Here is a 22,034-nt window from a genome sequence, read left to right on the forward strand (position 1 = left end):
AGTTGCACATCCCATTAGTTGCTGTATGTGGGACGCCACCTCAGCATGGCCGGAGAAGCAGTACGTCGGTGCGCGCCCGGATCCGAACCCGGGCCACCAGTAGCGGAGCCCGCGCACTTAACCGCTAAGCCACGGGGCCGGCCCCCGAGAAAGGTCACTTTGAGGCAGTACTTAGAGAAAGTTTCATGGGAGAAGTAGCACTGAAAATAAATCTCAAACTTCTTGGATTATTGCTTGCAATGTGCCCCCCCCACCACCACTGCTTAGGTATGGTATTATCAAAGAGCGTCTTGAAAACTGAATAGAAGCATGTAAATATAATGCAGAAAGAAATAGGGTACAACTGAGACTTTTTAGAGGAGAAATGACATGATAAAAATGCAGATAGTCTCACAGTGTCAATTGAAAAGCTGAAAAATTTAATCGAAGCTTTCAGCTAAGTGTGTAGAATTGGATTATGTTGGCAACTGAAAAAAGATGGATATGAAATCCATCCACGCCACTGAGGCGGCGTCCCACATACAGCAACTAATGGGATGTGCAACTATGACGTACAACTATCTACTGGAGCTTTGGGGAGAAAAGGAGAAAAAAAAGGGAGGAAGATTGGTAATAGATGTTAGCTCAGGGCTGGTCTTCCTCAGCAAAAAGAGGAGGATTGGCAGATGTTAGCTCAGGGCTGATCTTCCTCACAAAAAAAAAAAAAGTGACCTTTCTCTAGTCTGATTTACCACAGCACAAAATCATTACAATATCACATAATGGAATCTTTTATTACTTCATTAGTTGATCTTTTCTCTCCAACTAGTCTGCCTCTGCCATCTTATTCATGTATGTATGCTTTACCTTATTCATGTATGTATGCTTTTTCTTACTGCTCTAATAGCAGAGCTGACAATATGAAAAAAGATGGATAAAGGAAATGTTTTGTGTGAAAAATCAATGTGACTTGTTGACTAATAGGCTAATGAAAAGGATAGGTTTAGGAGAGCATGAAGATTTCAGGCATGACTAACTGTGTACATGATATCATTGGAAAAGAAATTTGCTAAAGGAGGAAAGAACGTGCTCATTAAGATACGCCACTGTGTTAGTACTATACAGTTATAATTATATACTGATATAGCAGCTACTTTAATAAGCATAAGAGAACTTATGTATACCCAAATGAGTGTTTTTCCTTTGAAAATCGTTGCTTTTTCCCCCACGTGTGTGGATTATTCGTCAGAGTTTTCTAGGAACTGCTCTTGAAATTTTTTCCAAACAGTACAGTACAGCCCTTTAGATCTTTAAAGATAATAAAGTGTCTCTAAAGGAGAGAGATTTTTTTTTAAGTATTAGAAACCATTTTGAGACTAGTCTGATAAGTGTGATTTGTTGGATTAGTATTACCTTATAGGATGAAAATCAAGTGGCATAAACTTCTAGGTAAAGATACAGAAATATATCTATGATATTTATTTTATGTATTATAGAATATCACAGTCAAGGTAAAATCCTCTAGTGGATAAGTCCCTAGTATCATCAGTAGTGTCACAGAAGAAATTGAAAATCTTCTAGGGAATTCTGTTTTCCACTGCTCCATGCAGAAGCAGAGCAACAATCCAAGACCCCAGGGAGTGCTGCCACAGAAATAGGCTGTACACCCAACTAGGTGGAATGGTCCCTAGTATAGAATATTCAGTAAAATCTCAGGTTATCTCTGGGAGAGGAATAAAACAGATATCAAATATTTTGGGAAGGGAAGTCTAGGAAAATCCACCCATACTTTATCAGAACCAACAGAAGACCTAGACAGAGCTGCCTACTTTAAGCATTAGCAAAATGAAAATAAGTAGTATGTCATGCAAGTCAGATGAAGAACTCAAGCTGAAAGAAGACTTTCTCAAGGAAAAAAAGAAAATTTCTGTAAATACTCTGTAGTACTGAAAAACTTGATAAAAACATAAATTTAATACAACAAAGAGTCAAATATGAGAATGAGATTAAAAGCAGAATGAGGTAAAAAGATACATTACAGAGCTAAGAGGACAGACTGAAGGCCAAATCAGCATTATTATAAGACTAATAAATTAGAAATGTTTAGAATAGTAAATTGAATTTTTGACATGGAGGAAAAGTTTGAGATAATCACAATGAGTAAAGAATAAAAGGACAAAGAGATTATAGCAGTTATAGCAAAAGTAACAGGTATGGAAACAGGACAATCCAACGTAAGAATAACCAGTATTTTTAAAGTAGAAAAATCAACAAACATGTAACAAAATTTATCTAAAGCTATATTACAAGAAAAAATTTCTCAAAATAATAAAGTACTGAATTTCCAGATGAAAAGGAAATTTTTATAACAGGTAAATGTAAGAAATAGCTTAAGTTATTGAAACTCTAAGAAAAAACCATGAGAATTTTTCAAATATCTGAGCAGGAAAAAACAAGTCATCTTGCGAAGCAGAAAGACTGAATGTAGACTTCTGTATAACAACATTAAATGAAAGAAAAAAAATGAAACAATGTCTCTAAAGCTCCAAAGGAAGAAAATATTACCTTAGAAGTTTTACCCAATCAGTCAGATACACACATTAGAAGCTAATTATGGATAAACAAATGAATCAAATGATTAATGAAAAGCATATTTAAAAGACTATGCACGTATGTATAATTTTCACAAAATCCTAAATAAAAGAAACTATGACCCCAGTGTTTTATATTCAGCCAGATTGAGACGTTCTCAAGCATACAGTAATTCAGGGAATATAGCACCTTTGAGCTAGTCTTTTAGAAAGTCTTGACAAAAACTCAAGCTATTATAATAGGTGATGAATAATGAATCCATTAAATCAGTGGTTCTCAATGGGGGTTGATTTTGCCTCCCAGATGACATCTGGCAATGTTTGAAAATATTTTTGTTCGTCATAACTGGGCTAGTTCCACAGGCATCCTAGTGGGTAGAGGCCAAGGAAGTTGCCAAACATCCTACAGTACACAAGACAGCTCCCCACGACAAGGAATTATCTGGCCCAAGGTAGCCAAAGTTGAGTGAATTATGGTCATCTTTGTTGCTTCCTTTGGGTTTTCTTGTGTTGCTTGAGTTTTTTCACAAGGATGAGCATTTTTATAAGAACAAGTCTTATTTTTTAGGTTGTGTAGCAATTCTTTTTTTTTTAAATTGATAGGTAAACTTCCTCTGAAAGCAGAACAGATATCTTGTGCTTTATAGTAATGCCGTATATGAAGTGAATTAAATTAACATGTCCCTATACCCTGGTCATTCTGGAACCAAACAGCCCAAACCAATATCCTGGCACATTTACTCCAGTCAGTTACGTACAACATTTATAGTCTATTCAAACAAGAATGTACGTACACTTAGAGAGGTGGTGAGTAAAGAAAGCGACCAAGGAGTTAGCCACTTACTAGAAAATGTGTAAGCTTTTCTGGAGGACATAGGATTTCAAACCTGGCTTGAATGATGGAAAAGAAACAACTCCAGAACTCAAGGTGAGCAAAAATATCCCAATTTGAAATGAGGTGACAGAAAAAAGCATAAATGAAAAGAATAGTATGTAAATTTGTCTTAAAGAAAAAGTAAGAGATTTCTCTTTTTTATAAAATGCCTCAATAAAGGGAATTATTACCATCTTAATAACTTTACAAGTGTTCTTTAATATTGCTATAGTAGATAGAAAAATTGTTAGTTTACTTAAACCTAAATGAAAATCATTGAGTTTCATATAGAATGTAAATATAATGTAACTGATACCAAAAATCAGTTTGTTACCTCTCATTACACTTTGGTGTGGCCATGCTCTAGAAAGGGCTTGGGGCAGCACTTCCCAAGAATGAGATTCCTAATAGAACACTCATGTACCAAAAGAAAATGGAATCATTTGACTTTCCACTTTATTAGGTTTCTGTATGTACGTATCCATTCTCTTTCTATTCAGTGCTGTTATGAATATATCTGCCTGTTTTTCCTGAATCTCATGACACATGACTTCCACTACAGTGCTTTTGATTCTGAAAGGAGCTTAGGACATTTGATGTGTTTTCTTCTCTTTAATTTAAAAGGCAAAGTAGATTTAAGAAAACCAAAAGCTTTAAGATGCAGTTCTGAAATCAGTCAAAATGTTACTGCATTTGGAAAGATCAAATTATGATTTAAAGAGAGATTGTCATGTTGGTGTTGAATTTGTGTTTTTCCACGTGAATATAGGTTCACATATTTGACTACACTATTATAAACTAATTATAGTTTCACTTCGTTCACTTTTTTCCATAAGTTTTTATCTGTGATCTTGTACTATCTGCAGTTTGGAAACTAGTCCCATAACTGATACTGATCTTGCAAAGAGAACTGTATTCCAGAGATCATATTCAGTTGTTGCTTCTGAATATGATAAACAACACTCCATTTTACCTGCACGAGTTAAAGCCATTCCTAGAAGAAGAGTTAACAGTGGAGATACTGGTAAGTATAAAGATGAAAAGGAAGACTGAATGATCCAAATGGTTTTATTTGCAGATATTGTTTTTAATCTAATTTTTGAAGGAAGAGGAGTGGATTAATTTTAAATTGTGGTGTACGTTTCCTCTATGTGACACTGCCATAAATGTGCCTTTCTAAATTTTCCATCTCAGTTGAAAGAGACCCTCAGAGATCATCCAGTGATTATTCAAGAATAAATTGACCTTTAAAATCTTACTTGTTAGATATCTGAGCCAAATATTGCTGCCATTATCCCTTCCACTAAGCTTCAGTGAACCAGTAGTTCCAATGACTTGACTTTCACAATTGTCTTCCCACTCTCAATAGGAGCTAATCACTCTTGTAGCTGCTACCACTCTGAATAGATAATAAAATTGGGGCATATGAATAGCTCTTAATCAGATAATCTGGACCAATTACTATCAACAGCCCCAAATTGGGGCTCGTTGATTCTGTCTCAAGAATAAAGAAAGAAACCCAAGAGAAAAAGATAATATTGTGATGATTTATCCGATAGGCCACTTACTAAAATGAAGATCTGGCTTAACATTTATAGGTAGGTGATTATGTATCTTATTGAAGATCTCCATGGAAAATATTATTGAGCATGCCCCAATGATTTATAGATTCATTCAACAAATTTTTGTTTGTTTGTTTTCTTTTGATAAAGAAGATCAGCCCTGAGCTAACATCTGTTGCCAATCTTCCTCTTTTTGCTTGAGGAGGATTGTCACTGAGCTAACATCTGTGCCAAGCTTCCTCTATTTTGTATGTGGGACACCACCACAGCCATGACTTGAAGAGTGGTGTGTAGGTCTGCGCCTGGGATCCAAACCCGTGAACCCCAGGCGGCCAAAGCAGAGCACAGGAACTTAACCACTACGCCACGGGGCCAGCCCTCAACAAATATTTTTGGGCTCTTATTGAGACACCTTTGTTATAAAGCAGTGCTTTAGAATATGACGGGGATAAAATATAGATTCCATTTAAGAAGAAAATAAATTAGTGTTTAGTGTTTTAGAAAGCACGAACTTTACATTCAGCCCTGTATTCAAAACCCACCTCTGGGGCCGGCCCTGTGGCTTGGTGGTTAAGTGCGCGCGCTGCGATGCTGGTGGCCCGGGTTTGGATCCCGGGTGCGCATCGAGGCACCGCTTCTCCATTCATCCTGAGGCCGAGTCCCACATACAGCAACTAGAAGGATGTGCAGCTACGACATACAACTATCCACTGGGGCTTTGGGGGGAAAAATAAAATAAATAAAATCTTTAAAAAAAAAAAAAAAAAAAAAAAAACCCACCTCTGCAACTTAATAGCTGTATGACTTTAGGAAAGGAAGATATTTAATCTTTCTGAGCCTCGATAAAAATTGAAGTCGTTATGATTTGTGTCACATGCACAAACAAAAAAAAAAAAACCCCAAAGACTCTGAAGTGAATAAGCTAGATACTGTTATTATCATCTTAAATATATTAATCATAGTATTGCATATGAAAATTAATAATTTTCTTTTTTTTTTAATAGAAGTTGGTTCTTCCCTCTTGAGACATCCATCTCCTGAGCTTTCCCGGCTAATCTCAGCCCACAGCTCTCTTTCCAAAGGAGAACGAAATTTCCAATGGCCAGTTTTAGCTTTTGTTATACAGCATCATGATCTAGAAGGTCTTGAAATAGCAATGAAACAGGCCTTAAGGAAATCTGCTTGTCGAGTTTTTGCTATGGAGGTATGAATACGTTAATGGTGTTATTGATTCATTGATCATACAAGTCGTGTGATGATTCCATTTAATGGTGTCACTTTTCTACCAAACAAATTACAACAAATTAAGAGATATTAGCCAATCGAAAATATCAAGCATTTATTTCAAAATTAAGCTCTTAAGTTTATGAATATAAGTGAATTTAGAGTTCCATATTTAAGCACTCTAAAGAATTTTATTTCTGAATTGCTTTATTATTTGAATTCTGATATCTTTTTTAAAAGTTTTTTGAAATCACATTGTCATTTCAGTTAGAATAATCATGCAAAGAGGATGAGAAGTAGGGCTTTTGAGTTATAAATTTAACGATAACTTATCTGAGTCGACCTATTCTCTGGAAATGATAGGATTGCTGTATATCATAGACTTGTATATAGTAAATCTTTTTTTTTTGTCATGGATATGATAACCTGCCACTTTGTTGATGGGAACAATATAAATATATTTAAGTAAGTGGTAGCTTGTGTAGAGCTTGAGAAACAGTCTGTGTTGATCCTAAATGCAAGTTGGAAAAAAATCTGCTTGAGTGAATTAATATTAAGATGAATCTTTGAAATAAAAAGTGGTTTGAAAAAGTATTTTGGTATTGCATTTCATAAGTGTTATTTTTCCTATTATGTTTTTTTAAAATTAGGACCAAAAGTATTGACTATTTCAAGTTCAGTGTGCTTTCAGTGAAATGAAAGTCAGACTTCCTAGTTTCTTTCCTTAAAACACTTAATCCGTGAGGTGCTTTCTTCTGAGTAAGAAAAGCCCTGCATTTTTTACTTGTATGTTTTCTTTTTATCTTGGACTCATTTAACCATTGTTTATTCAGGCTTTCAACTGGCTTCTGTGTAATGTCATCCAAACAACTTCTCTGCATGATATTCTGTGGCATTTTGTGGCATCATTGACTCCTGCTCCAGTAGAACCAGAGGAAGAAGAGGATGAGGAAAATAAAACAAACAAAGAAAATGCAGAACAAGTAAGTGAGATGTAATTTTAATTTTCTATATAGTATAATAATTTGCATGAGGTCATTCACAGATTATATAACCTAAAGGCAAGAATAAACTTTCAGTGCTGTGAGCAACATATTAACTATACTTAGTGTAAGTTTTTTCTCTCTAGCAAAAGTACTGTCAGTCAATTCTGATTTCTCACTGAACATCATTGTCATGAAGGGATCAACTGGAAGATATAAACTATTACAGTAGAATATAAGATGGATAACCAGGGCAACATTATTACATAGGCGATCAGTCTGCTTTACAACATTGCTATAAGATATCAGGGAGTAAAATGGTATTGTGTAGGAACATAAAATTCAAAAATGTTTTTGGCTAGAAGGAACTTGGATTTTATAGGAGGCAGCCTGCTTAAGGGAAAAGCAGTGAACTGGAAGCCTGGGTTCCAGCCCCATTTTTACCTCTGTAGCTCTGTGACTTGTGGCCTCATTTCCATATCTGGAATAAAAAAGTAAAGGACTAAATCCTCCATTTAAAAGACAAAGCTATCAGAATAGATAGAGAAAAAAAAAGCTAGATGCTGTTTATAAGCATCGCATCTAAAACATAAAGATACAGAAAGATTAAAAGTAGAAGGTTAGAAAAGATATACCAGATAAATACCAACCAAAATAAAGTTGGTACAGCTATTTTAACACCAGAAAAAATAGACTTGAGACAAAATTATTAATAGGGATAAAGAGGCTCTCTACAAAAATGATAAAAGATAAATTCTGAACACGTATGTAGCTAACAGTATAGTCTTAAAAATATTAAGTAAAAATTGACAGAACTGCAAGGAAAAATAGAAAAAAATCCACAATTACAATGTGAGATTGTAGCACACCTATAACAGCTATCTATTCCTGCATAACAAACCACCCCAAAACTCACTGGACTAAAACAATTTCTTATTGGCTTACAACTCTGTGGGTCAAAGGTGAGGCTCAACTGAGAGGAACGGCTCATTTCCGTGTACACATATGGATTCACCCTGCTAATAGATTTGTGATTACACTAGAGTTGATGCTTATGTATGATATTCTTTTGTTTGGTGATTTTATTTATGAGTGACCTTATCACTTTTTCCCTAAAAATAGTATAAACATAATTAGTTAATCTTAATGTGTGTTTTGGGTATGATTTAGTTTTGTTTACATTTCAGTTACACGAGTATCTTTAAAGTATACATAACACTTTTAAGTATGCATAATATTCTTTCGTGGGGAAAATTCCTTCAAGCACACAAACTGATCAACTTGCTTTCAATTTCTGTCTTAGGAGAAGGATACGAGAGTATGTGAACATCCACTCTCAGATATAGTGATTGCAGGGGAAGCCGCTCATCCTTTACCACATACGTTTCACCGCCTGCTTCAAACTATCTCTGATCTTATGATGTCTCTCCCCAGCGGCAGTTCATTACAGCAAATGGCCCTCAGGTAATTTTATATCTAAGCATTCTAAGTATGTTGAAGAAGAGATTTTTATGGAGTATTCAAAGCATAAAATGCTTGGAAGACTTCTTTAAATAGTAAGATACAAAGAATCCCTACATTGTGTGAACGGTGCTTCCCTCATTACTGTCATAATTTAGAATTGTCCTTCTTCTTAGCTCACACCTGTTTGCCCCTTTGTAAAATGTGGATAATATACCTCTTAGTGCTCTAAATTGTCACCATCTGTGGCAGTCTTCCTCACTTTCCACTCTCTCCTACCCCAAATCCATTGTCTCAATGCTGCCCAAGAGTAGAATCTTAAATGTCACAAAAGGGAGAGAGAGAATGAGATCTCAAAAACAGAAATCAAAGTAGGCTTTTGAATTGAAAAGAATCTTAAGAGAAATGGAACCTAGTTATATGCAGCCAATCCTAAAACTATTTTGAGGAGCGTCACCTACTTTTAAGTCCAAACCTGCTGAGATTTAACATTACTTTTACATTGTGAACCTTGTTTGTAGATCCACATACCAGACTACACATATATATAAATCCTCCACTGATTTTTATGAGAAATAAAGTTGATGGAGTGATTTCGGCTTCCCGCATCCCTAATGATAAGATCAGCAGAGGGGAGATTTTGTTTCTTCCTCACAAGATTTTGAAGTACAAGACGTGTCATACTCTGATGAATAACTATGGAATTGTAAGACTAATAAATTTGAAAGGCTCTTATAATTGGTATAACACTTGTCTACAAAACTGATTTTTTACCTTTTTTGCTTCTGTAGCCTTGATCTTCACGTATCCAGTTTTTCTACATTTAAAATGGGTGAACTTTCCTTAGAACTTACTTTGTTCCAAAGAAATTATCTTTATTTCTCAAAAAGAAAACAGTAGCAATGATTTTGTTTCCTGAATTTTTTTATTTTTTATTTTTTATCTAGAGCATTAAGATTTCTTGAAACGTTAGCTACAGAGTACTTTTTTCCAAGAATTCCTTAGAAATTCCTTAAAAAGAATTATTTAATATATTGCTTATGCCTTTTTAGATGCTGGAGTCTGAAATTCAAGCAATCTGATCACCAGTTCCTCCATCAGAGCAATGTCTTTCATCACATTAACAATATTTTGTCAAAATCAGACGATGGAGATAGTGAAGAGAGTTTCAGCATCAGTATACAGTCTGGCTTTGAAGCTATGAGTCAGGTCAGTCATTCAACTGTTATCCTATTAATGTTCAACAGTGTATTGAAGGAGAAACTGAAAGTTACTCATAAACAATTTGATTCTTACTTTTTTTTCTTATCTCATGTCTTTTTATTTTGTTATCAGGCAAGATTTCCATTTGAGTATTATAATTACTTATATTTGTTTCTGGTAGGAATTATGCATAGTAATGTGCTTAAAGGACTTAACCAGCATTGTTGACATAAAAACTTCAAGCCGACCTGCCATGATTGGCAGTTTGACAGATGGTTCCACAGAAACCTTTTGGGAATCAGGAGATGAGGATAAAAACAAAACTAAGAACATCACCATCAACTGTGTAAAAGGAATCAATGCCCGCTATGTGTCTATTCATGTGGACAATTCCCGAGATCTTGGGGTAAGAAAGGAAACTTAATTTGTGGTTCATTAATTCTTTTCTGACCTTTAGTAATCATGCACTCTCATTTCTGAGTTTAGCAAAAAGATTTTCATTTGGAACTTCACCAACCAAATAGCATTTTTATATTTCCCAAAGAAATCTTGTCTAAAAACAGATTAATATGACTGGGGGCACTGTGGAATACCAATTCTATAAAGAGTTCTGATTACAAATATACCATGGCTACAACTAAGCAAAATAAATTTCTACTGTATTAGTTTTCTACCTCTATGCCCTTGTTTAAGCTATTCCCTTGGCCTAGAAGTCCTCCCCTTAAACTCTGCCCATTAGATTCTCCCAAAATCTCTTAAGACCCAGCAGAGAAATCCTCTCCCAGCACCTCCTCTATAAAAATTACTCCTTCTCTCCTCTGGCTTCTTTTTAACATTACTCTGATGGACTTAATATACTTTGACCTATAGTGTAAATAGCTTTCAGTTTCTAATCCTCATGCCCAGCCATCATACGGCGAATAGGGGGAGTGCCTGGACTAACGTAAATAATTATGATTCTCCCTAGCCCTTGCCTGTCCACTTGTTTCAACTAAACTAAGCATTCTTTTATAAAAGGCGCTGAACAGAGGAAAAAGTGTCCTATTTCCTCGAGTATTAAGAACCAAGGAGAAAGTAGCACCAACTGCCAAATCCCCATGCTTCTACCCCCATTCCTGGGGAAGGATACTTGGAATTTTTTCCCTCAGGATGGATGTGGCTTGCTAGCAGATACAGTATTAATAAATCCTCTTGGACCATTGCCAAGCACTCCCATCCTATTCCCATATTTCCTTTCCCAGGAAGAGCTACAGTGCTGGGGCTGGGTGTCAGATAACCTGGATGGAATGCCAACCACAGAAGTCGAGTCTGCAGTCAGAGCACTCCTTGCCATCCACAGCCACCCCCAACTACTGTCCATCACTGCAGATTCAATTCTTCCCTGGTGTTGAATAAGCAAAAGGGACTTCCCTAATATATCATGAGCTTATCTCCTGTTCAGATTTAAGAGTTTCAATTGGTACAACTACTTTATCAAGTGTAATAAATCAAAACATTTTTCTGGCTAGAACTCACTGCCCAGTACAAAGTTATCTTTGATTCGTGGTACATTTTAAACCAGAACATACTCTCCCCTAAAACAGTGATTGCAATCAATATGACATTTTTGCCTTTTAGAGGAGATAATCATAACAATATTTATTTTTAAAAGTCCCAGTATATATACTGACATCTGCTTTCCTTTTAAGAAACCTCGTGTAAGTTGTATGCATCTTTATGGCTTATATACGTCTGTGTCCACCACAGTGCCTTATACACAGCATTTGTTGATTTGAATTGCATCAGCCTATAGCACTGAAAGTATGCAGCTCTCCAAGGAATTAATGTGTTAGTTAATCTTTTTCTTGATGTGCTTTGCATAAAATTTACTCATCCTTAAGGTCTCTGGCTCTAGTACCAGCATGACTCTTCAATACTTAAAGGTGTTGAACTTCTCCTATTTGCTATTTATTTTGTGTGTTAAGATTCCTTCCCTAGTTTGGCAAGGATCTCAAGGGGATGAAACCCATCATTCTCATATATCTGTCTCTGAGTCCATAAGGTAGTCTGGGTACATTGTGATACTCAGAAGTATTTGTTGGTTAAGCTACGTACCTTCCTTCCTTTTACTTGCAGAAGCAGTGAGAATATAGTGATGAGAGTGGGACATGAGTGACAAGCAGAGTTGTTGAAAGGCTTCATGATAGAGATAAAATTTAAATGTTTAGACTTTGGATAAAAAGAGAGAATGCCAAGCTACTCTCTCAGAGCCTGTGGAGAAAGGCTGATATGTGAGATTTAACATAGAGTTTGAGAGAATAAGAAAAAACTGGAGGTGTAGGAATTGTGGTTAGTTGAACAGATGCAATAAGGTCAGCTAGGAAGGACCATAAAAGATAGGCAAAAGAGTTGATGTGGTATTGTAAGTTCTGGAGCAGGAGTATGACTAACTATTTTGAATTGTCTGTTATAGAATAAAGTTACCTCAATGACGTTCTTAACTGGCAAAGCAGTAGAAGATTTGTGCAGAATAAAGCAGGTAATTAAAATTTTGTCATTAAATGTTTTGCTACCTAGGAAGAAATTTCTTCCTCTCAGTCTCCACTGTTGAGTTCTAATTTGGGCACATTACCAAAGTGTTATAGGAAATCATCTATTAACAGAACACTAAATTGACAAATGGTCCATATATAGGAACAGTCACAACCATCCCTGTGCTTAACATCTTACCCATTATTGCCCTAAATGTTCCCTAGTCGTAAGCGATTATACTATGCCTATAGTCCTCCACCCTCTACAGCCTCCTGCTCCCCTGCAAAGATTTAGGGTGCCTCAAAATTCATCATAGACCCAATTCACAATTAACACCTCAATTCGCCTACACTTCAGGTTAAAACGTAGGTTGTTGTCCTCTCTCTATCATTTATAACACTGCAACTATATCCAGGTTGCAAGTCAATTTGCAAACCACCTTTAGAAACAAGTTAAGGTTTATCTGGGCATGTGTCTGAGATTCTGTGTAAACTCCCTTGTGTTAGTGAAACTTTATCAAAGCTGTTCTGTAGCTACTTCATCCCATGAAAGTTGACCACTTGTTTTATTTTGTTTTGTTTTCAAGTCATATTGAAAGAATGAATTGAGATTTTGGATTAAACAAACGATAAATTTTGTTTAAATGTTTTAAGAATTTGGGGAAATAATCCTATTTAATGAATAATATTTGTTTATGCTTACTACTTTTTGGAAAATTGACATTATCAATTAAAATAGTATCAATTTAGATATCTATATAAATAATGTAGAAGTCCCAAGTCATTTCTTGGACATCAAATGCCGTAAGAACAATTTTCATTTTACCAAGCAAATAGTGTCAAAAACCGTTTCATGGTGCATTGGAATTTAATCCTTGAAAAAAGTTATATTCTCAATGAAATATAATGAAATAAGGAATCACAAATGTGAAGTTATGTATGATATAATTTTCCTTCAAAAGTAAAACATATTAAGTAACTGCACATCAAAAATGCTTATCTTTGGTGCTTTAATGTGAAGATGCACAAAACAAGACCTCATTACTGATCTTGTCTTTCTGCTTACAGTCGGTATAGGTAAAATAAATTGTTTATAACAGTTTCACTTATATAACTTGTGCCTAGAAGCAATATAGTTGTCAGACCTGCATTTTAATTCTCAACTCCAGCATCTTTCCACCTGTCTCAACCTCACTTTCTTCGTCTGTATAATAGCTACCATAGTATTACTTATCCTTACAAGGGTTTAAAATAAGATAATTGATGTGAAATAACCTAATGAACTTGACTATGTGTACAGTTCTTTGTTATTTGAGCTTGGTTTTGTTAGTGCTAAGTCTAGGACAGTGATAAAATAGTGATACGGCTGTGTTGGGTTTCTATCCCTTTTGTGCTCTACTAGGTTGATCTAGATTCCAGGCACATTGGTTGGGTAACAAGTGAACTTCCAGGAGGAGATAATCACATCATCAAAATTGAATTAAAGGGCCCAGAAAATACACTGAGAGTTCGACAAGTTAAGGTTCTGGGCTGGAAGGATGGTGAAAGCACTAAAATTGCTGGCCAGATTTCAGCCAGTGTGGCCCAACAAAGGAACTGTGAAGCTGAGACTCTGCGAGTGTTCAGACTTATTACATCTCAAGTGAGTGTCCTTACTACATCTTCTAGCACAGGATAAATTGAAATAATATATTATTTTAGTAAAAATATTAAGAGAGTAACAAAATATTTTGTAAAACTGGCTACAAATGTGGCTGGCCCATTTTTTTCTTCTTATAACCCTGAATTCTTGTGTTTAATTTTGCATTCATAATTCTGAAAAGTAGTGGTGTATAGTAGGAATAGCATAGTAATGTTATAAAACCTGCAGAATCAGCTAATGAGTCCTCTAGCTTTCATAGTGGTAATTCCTGCCTTTAATTCCTTCTCACGTCGCTGTCTTCTTTATCAGGTATTTGGAAAGCTCATCTCTGGAGATGCTGAACCTACACCAGAACAAGAGGAAAAAGCGCTGTTGTCATCACCTGAAGGAGAGGAAAAAGTATACAATGTATTTATTTGTATTCTAAAACTATTTATTTCCCTTTTTCATTTTCTTTCTTTTGTTCCGTGAAATAATCCATGTATTGCTATGTATTTTAAAGGATATATGATATTAGTTTATATGCAGTTAATATTTTTTACTTTAATTAGAAAGAAAATGAAGGAACTATCAGAAGAATGTCATTATTTGTTCATGTATGATCTAGCTAGTATTTTAAGTAACAAAAAAATTTGCTCCATACCTTGGGCTGTTGTGTTCAAATGTTAGCATTTGTAAAATTAACTTAGTCATTTACTTTGCCGCACCATCAGTTACCTTCTCCTGCCTCTGTTTTATCTGTCCTTCACAGGTCAGCTCAAAAACACTGCCTTCTCCATGAACCTTCTTTATGATTTCTCTCAAAAAAAAAGCAGTTTTCCTTCTGCTAAACTTCATAGTAATCTCTACATGTCTCTTCCTGGTTTCTCTCTTGTGTTTATTGTATACATGTTTTACTTCTACTGAATCATAGCGTCTTAAAGACCAAGTGCATGAGTGCATGTCTGGTTTGTCTTTGTATCCACCATGGCATAAACACACATGCATTGAGTAAATTTTTATTGGAATAACCTGTTCCTTATACTGTTCTTGAAATTTCTTCTAAAATACAGTTGCCTTACTTATTTGGTATAAACTAAAACAATATACCCAAAAGGAAAACCTCATCCATTTCCAAAAAGAGAAGTCACCCCTGACAAGTCTTAATATGCTTGTGTCTTTAGATGTTACAAATAATCACCTTGGCAGCCCTTTGAAAGATAATTTTAAGGACTTACCCAGGCTAATCCTGTGCATTCTGATACAGTAGTATCTATATCATCTACATATTTCTGTGTAGGGGTCTGTGAAAAATAGGATTTTATAAACTCTGGTAATTTCTTTCAGCGTCTTTTGGAGATATCATTTGGTTGACTACAAGACTGTGTAACTACTCATTAAATCGACTGAATTTTAGCAAATGGTAATTCTGTGCTAAACAGCCATGACCATTGGTACTAAGCCCTCGAAAAGCTTGCATTGTGTTCTTAGATATGAACCCTCCATCCCTGCAAAAAAGAAATCAACAGGGATACTATACTATATAGTATGTCATGAACTCATTAAATATGTGAAAAAATTGCACGTCATAGGATTTCAGAGTACACTGAGATTATTGTACCCGAGAGTGGTCAGAGAAGGCTTCCTGGGGGATATTGGATATGAGTTAGACCTGAAAGAGAATGGATGAAAGTTAGATTAATAGAGAGGATGGGAGCAAGGGCTCATTGAAGAGGCTGGCCCAGTAGTAGGAGAGTGTACCATTGAGGCAATAAGGTTGAATAGAAAAGATTACGATAACTGTTGGATGCCCATGATATAACATGATTTTTAAGAGAATAAGGTTTTTAATTTTTTTTCCCCCCAAAGCCCCAGTAGATAGTTGTACATCATGGTTGCACATCCTTCTAGTTGCTATATGTGGGACACGGCTTCAGCATGGCCAGAGAAGCGGTGCATCAGTGCGCACCGGGGATCCGAACCCGGGCCGCCAGTAGCGGAGCGCGTGCACTTAACCGCTAAGCCATGGGGCCAGCCCAAGAGAATAATGTTTTAAGTCAGGTTTTTTAAGTAAAATTTACATATAAAAAAATTCATGCTTTTAAACTGATGAATTTTGTCCAATGTATACAGTAGTGAAATCATCACCACAATCAAGTTTTAAAACACATCACTCCCAAAATTTCCTTCATGCTCCTTTGTATTCTGTCCCTGCATCTCGTGCTAGACCCCGACAACCACTGCACTATGTTTTCTGCCCCTGTAGTATTGCCTTTTCCCGGATATCATATAAATGGAACCACATCAAATATAGCCTTTTTATATGGTTTCTTTCACTTAGTGTAATGCTTTTGAGAGTCATCCATGGAGGAGCATGTATCAGTAGTTCATTCTTTTGGTTATGAGAAGTATTCCATTATATGAATTTACCATAATTTGTTTATCCTTTCACTTTTTGATGGATATTTGGGTTGTTTCCTCTATTTGGCTATTATTAGTAAAGTTGCTGTGAACATTTGCATACAGATCTTTGTATGGGTATGTTTTGATTTTTTGGGTGGTAAGTACCTATGAGTATTTGAGGATTGCAAGTTATGTGGTAAAGTGTATGTTTAACTTTATAAGAAACTGCCAAACTTTTTCCGAAGTGAGTAAACCATTTCACATTTTTATGAGATTTCCAGTTGTTCCACATCCTCTACAGCACATAGCATCGTCACTCTTTTTAATTTTAACCATTCTTCTAGGTGTGTAGTAGTATCTCATTGTGGTTTTAATATGAATTTCTCTGATGACTAATAATGTGCAGCAAATCTTCATGTGCTTATTTACCATCTCTCTACTTTAGTTAGTGAAGTGTCTGTTGAAATCTTTTACCCATATTTTTTACATTGGGTTGTTTGGTTTTTACTGGGTTATAAGATTTTTTTATATATTCAGGATGTAAGTCCTTTACCGAATATGTGTTTTCAAATATTTTCTCCTAGTCTGTCGCTTATCTTTCAGAGAGCAGAAGTTTTTAATTTTGATGAAGTCCAATTTATCTATTTTTTCTAAATGACTCATGGTTTTTGTGTCTTATCTAAAACCTAAGGTCACAAAGATTTTCTCCTATTTTCTTCTAGAAACATCAGAGTTTTAGTTCTTTTATTTAGAGCTATATAAGTTTTAAGTTAATTTTTTTAAATAATGTGAGGTAAGGGTTGAGCTTTATTTTTTTTGCATGTAGATGTCCAATTGTTCCACCACCATTTGTTGAAAAGACTATCCTTTATCAATAATCAATTCAGCATAAAAGTGTAGGTCTGTTTCTGGACTCTGTATTCTCTTCCATTGATTTATATGTATATTCTTACACCAACCTCAGACTGCCTTGATTACTGCAGATTTTAGAAAATCGTGAAATCAGATTCCAACCTGGTTCTTTTTCAAAGTTGTTTTGGCTATTCTAGGTCCTTTGCATTTCCATATAAAGCTTAGAGTCAGCTTGTCAATTTCTTCCCCTCCAAAAAAGCCTGCTGGAATATTGATTGGAATTGCACCAAATTGATAAGTCAATTTGGGGAGAATTGACATCTTAATAATATTGAGTCTTCCTATCAATGAACATGGTATATCTCTGTGTTTATTTAGATCTTCTTTAATTTCTGTCAACAGTGTTTTGTAGTTCAGTATACAAATCTTGTTCACATCTTATTAAATTGATTCCTAAACATTTTGTTTTTTTGATGTTTTTGTAAATGGTATTTTTTACTTAGCTTTCCAGTTGTTCAATTGTACAATTGACTTTTTTAAGGTTATCAGTGTATTGAATTTATAACCTGTGATCTTCTTAAATTCACTTACTAGTTCTAGAAACTTTTTTGTAGAATCTTTAAGATTCTCTTCATAGATAATCATGTAATCTGCAAAGAAAGTTGGTTTTACTTCTTCCTTTCTAATTTATACGCCTTAAATTTCTTTTCTTGGGTTACTGCAATGGCTAAGACTTTCAGTACCGTGTTGAATAGAAGTGATGAAATCAGATATCTTTTCCTTTCCTGGATCTTAAAAGGAAACCATTCATTCTTGCACCATTAAATGTGATGTTAGCTATAGATTTTTTGTGAATGCTCTTAATCAGATTGAGGATGTTTCCTTCTATTCCTGGTTTGCTGAGAATTTTTATCAGAATGGATATTCTTATATATTTCTCTTTTTTTTATTTTCTTTTATTCAGTAAAATAATCCATATATTCCTATGTACGTTAGTGGATATGCAATATTAGCTTATATGCAGTTCATTTTTCTTTAATAAATAAGCAGATAAATTAGGGAAGGGATAGCTAAATGGCACATTGTTTTTTGGGAGAGTGATGAAAATCCTCTAAAATTGTGGTGATGGTTGCACACATCTTTGAATATGCTATAAACCATTGAATTGTACATTTTAAATGAGTGAATAGTATGGTATGTGAACTATATTGCAATAAAACTGTTTTTAAAAAAGAAACATTATGAAAGAAGTTTAAAAATAAGGAGACAAAATAACTATCTAAAAGGAGCTCATTTGTTAATGTATAATCTAGCTAATATTTTAAGTAGCAAAAAAATTATTCTAAAATTTACTTTGATAGATACAGAGCTATTGCGGTTACCTATTCTTCAGTGAGCTTTGGTGGTTCATTCAAGTAATTTGTTCATTTCATCTATGTTGCTGAATTTATTGGCATAAGTTGTTCATAATACACCCTTATTATCCTTTAAATATCAGTAGAATCTATAGTGATATATCTTCTCTTATTCTTTCTTTCCATCTATTTGCTTTGGGTTTGATTTGTTCTTTATCTAGTTTCTTAAGGTGCAAACAGATCACAGACTTGAGACATTTCTTTTCTCGTATAAGTAACACTGTAACTTTCTTCTAAGCACTGCTTTAGTTGAGTGTCACAAATTTTGGTATGTTGTTTTTTTCATTTCACTCAGTTCAAAATATTTTCTTATTCCTGTTTTGATTTCTTCTTTGATCCCTGGTTAATTTAGAAGTATCTTGTATAATTTCTAAATACTTGTGGGTTTTCCTGAGAGCTTCCTATTATTAATTTCTAGTTTAATTACATTGTGGTCGAAGAATATACTTGGTATAATTTCAGTCATTTTAAAATCATTAAGATTTGGATTCTGGCTCATAATATGATATATTTTAGTTAATATCTATGTGCACTTGAAAAGAATGTGTGAGCTCTGCTTTTGCTCTGTGAGGGGATTCTATAAATATCGATTAGTTCAAGTTGGTTGATAGTTTTGTTCAAGTCTTCAAGACCTTTGCTGATTTTTGTTTGCTCATTTACTTGTTCTATCAAGTACAGAAAGAGGAGTTTTGAAGTGTCCAACTACTATATGGATTTGTCTGTTTGGATTTCAGTTTACCTGGTTGCCAATCTCAACTCTCTGAGGGGTACCAAAAAAGTTATGGTGTTATAGATTATCAGCTTTTTCTCATTGTTAAGGTGGGAATGACATTCTCTTCTGGCTTTCTCTGTTCTAATAAAAGTGAAACCAAGAGTCATTTTTTATTCTTAAACAAAAGAGTGCTTTGCCTCAGTTTTCTTACCTGTAAAGTAGGCAGAACATCAGATCTTACCTTATGAGGTTGTGAAGATTAAATAAGATTATATGTGTGTGTGTGTATGTGTGTATATATGTATGCCTATCTGTATATCTATCACTTAGAAGAGTGCCATGCACATAATAAGCACTATAAAATTTCATCCTTCATAATTCTTCTTCTGATATGTTTCTTGATTACTGCTTGTGTTAGAGGAGCTTAAGTTAAAACCACCATTATCATAGAGTTTTGTTAGGACACTTTCCTTTTAACTGTCATTTTCCTGAATTGCTCTTCTAACAACCAAATGTAGGATGTGAACTGATAATGTTCACAAGTTAGAAATAGATTCAACCAAAGTGACCCAAATTGAGTAGGTTAAAGACATCCATGAAAAGATAGACTACTTCTCTGGATTTTTTAAATTTGGAAATTTTGTTATTTTCATAGTCACCTTAGCCAGTAGTGATTTCTTCAAACTTTATCCTTTGTCTTAGTGTTATAGACATCAATTTAAAATAAATTCACCTTGTAAAAATACCTGCATAATTATTTCTCAAGATGTTTTAAAATGTCAAATATACAAATTTTATTCAAAGAGCCTGCTTCTTTTCTCTTTTCTTTTATGTATGTAAGGCAACGTCAGATGCTGACCTGAAAGAACATATGGTTGGAATCATATTCAGCAGAAGTAAACTGACTAACTTACAAAAACAGGTTGGTTAATAGCCGTCTCACTGTCTTCATCAGTTCTTGTTTGTTTTTAGAGTGTAAAGTGTTTTCCAAAATTTATGGAGGCTTTTTTATGCTGACTCTTTTAAAGGTCCTGCAGCAGGTGTCTGCCTTTTTCTAGAGAGGAAGGAGTATATTGGCATACCCGCATCACTTTAAAGATTTTGTTATGAATGTTAACTTTCTTTGCTGCTCTTTGTTATTTCTCATTTTCAGGTAGATTGTTTTCATTTTGGTGTCAAATACCCAGCTATTTCAGATTTCATTTGCATTTCCTGTGATCCTTTTCCCACTTTTTTTTTATTTATTGGTTGCTTTTTTTACTTTTATCATTATTTTGCTGAGCAATTATAATGTTACCTAAACCAGTGTTAATGTTTTTAATTAGAAGGAGAAGAGGGAGTAGCACTAGACTCTTCATATAATGGGGTGCCTAGATAACATAAAAATTAGCCCTTCAAAAGTCGAATACAGTATTGGTTTTCAATTAGTCCATTATTTTAACTTTCAACGCCATTAAATCTTTTTTCAAATAAATAAAATAAATTTATTCATGCTTTATCTTTTTAACAACATTTCATTGAATCTTAGATCCTACTAGTTATAAAAAGTGCTGTTATTTTATATATCACTAAAAAAGAAATTTGCTACCAATTAAATTGTGAAGAATGCCATCAATTATAAAGCACATCATGAACAGAAATGTGAAAATGTGCCTTAGAAGTGATAAAATATGGTAATTTGTTTTTGTTTGATGTCTTAAACCACAGACAGGGATATTGGTAACTTGTATATAAGCAGTCTCTACATAGTAGTTGATTTAAATATTCATATTTTTAATCATGGTTCCCTTAGTTTTCCTCAATTTTTTTAAGATGAGTTAAGAGAATGGTATGATGGAGAATTAACTGGGAGGAAGAGTATTAAATTGAGTATCAACTAATATTTTTTGTCTTTTTTTTTTTTAAACTAGGAGTAGTAAATTGGATTTACAAATATATTTTAACATTTCCTTTATGTTGCTTTTAAATAGGTGTGTGCTCACATAGTCCAAGCTATTCGCATGGAAGCTACTAGAGTTCGTGAGGAATGGGAACATGCCATATCAAGCAAAGAAAATGCCAATTCTCAGCCCAGTGATGAAGATGCCTCCTCTGATGCTTACTGCTTTGAGCTGCTCTCTATGGTTTTAGCATTGAGTGGCTCTAATGTGGGCCGGCAGTATCTGGCTCAGCAACTAACTCTGCTTCAGGATCTCTTTTCACTGCTCCACACAGCCTCCCCTCGAGTCCAGAGACAGGTGACTGGTCATACCACTGAAACATTGTTAAAAATTACACTAGCAAAAGGAATCACCTTAGGGCCTTAAGTATTGATTTTTATTTTTTATTTTGTTTTGTAAGTTTGGTTTTTGGATTCTATTTTAACTCTATGCTTTTATTTTTTATTTTTTTCCTCCCCAAAGCCCCAGTGCATGGTTATATATCTTAGTTGTAAGTCCTTCTAGTTCTTCTATGTGAGCCGCTGCCACAGCATGGCAACTGACAGACAAGTGGTGTGGTTCCACACCCGGGAACTGAACCCAGGCCTGCCGAAGTGCTGGGCCACTAAGCCATCAGGGCCAGCTCCTTGCTCTTTATTTTTGACTCATTGTAATGAAAATATGAAAAAGCAAGATATGTTCCATTTTACTAACATGCTGTTGTT

The 22,034-nt window shown here is 34.7% G+C and overlaps 1 protein-coding gene across 13 annotated transcripts in view; it reads left to right on the plus strand.

Moving 5' to 3' along the window:
* The window catches only part of MYCBP2 (MYC binding protein 2), a 256,295-nt gene that overhangs the window by 213,675 nt on the left and 20,586 nt on the right, over positions 1–22,034 (plus strand). For 11 of the 13 annotated variants that reach the window (XM_087435962.1, XM_087435968.1, XM_014781798.2 and 8 more), the window contains 11 exons: positions 4,311–4,468; positions 6,011–6,210; positions 7,064–7,213; positions 8,517–8,677; positions 9,727–9,883; positions 10,059–10,283; positions 12,330–12,395; positions 13,790–14,029; positions 14,339–14,437; positions 20,232–20,312; positions 21,361–21,627. In XM_087435962.1, the coding sequence (XP_087292088.1) occupies positions 4,311–4,468; positions 6,011–6,210; positions 7,064–7,213; positions 8,517–8,677; positions 9,727–9,883; positions 10,059–10,283; positions 12,330–12,395; positions 13,790–14,029; positions 14,339–14,437; positions 20,232–20,312; positions 21,361–21,627 (1,804 nt within the window). The remainder of the gene's footprint in view (positions 1–4,310; positions 4,469–6,010; positions 6,211–7,063; positions 7,214–8,516; positions 8,678–9,726; positions 9,884–10,058; positions 10,284–12,329; positions 12,396–13,789; positions 14,030–14,338; positions 14,438–20,231; positions 20,313–21,360; positions 21,628–22,034) is intronic. The other 2 variants (XM_087435963.1, XM_014781809.2) reach the window with 1 other exon arrangement.

Source organism: Ceratotherium simum, chromosome 10, assembly GCF_057802395.1.
Source record: "Ceratotherium simum simum isolate JZ-2026a chromosome 10, ASM5780239v1, whole genome shotgun sequence".
NCBI lineage: Eukaryota > Metazoa > Chordata > Mammalia > Perissodactyla > Rhinocerotidae > Ceratotherium > Ceratotherium simum.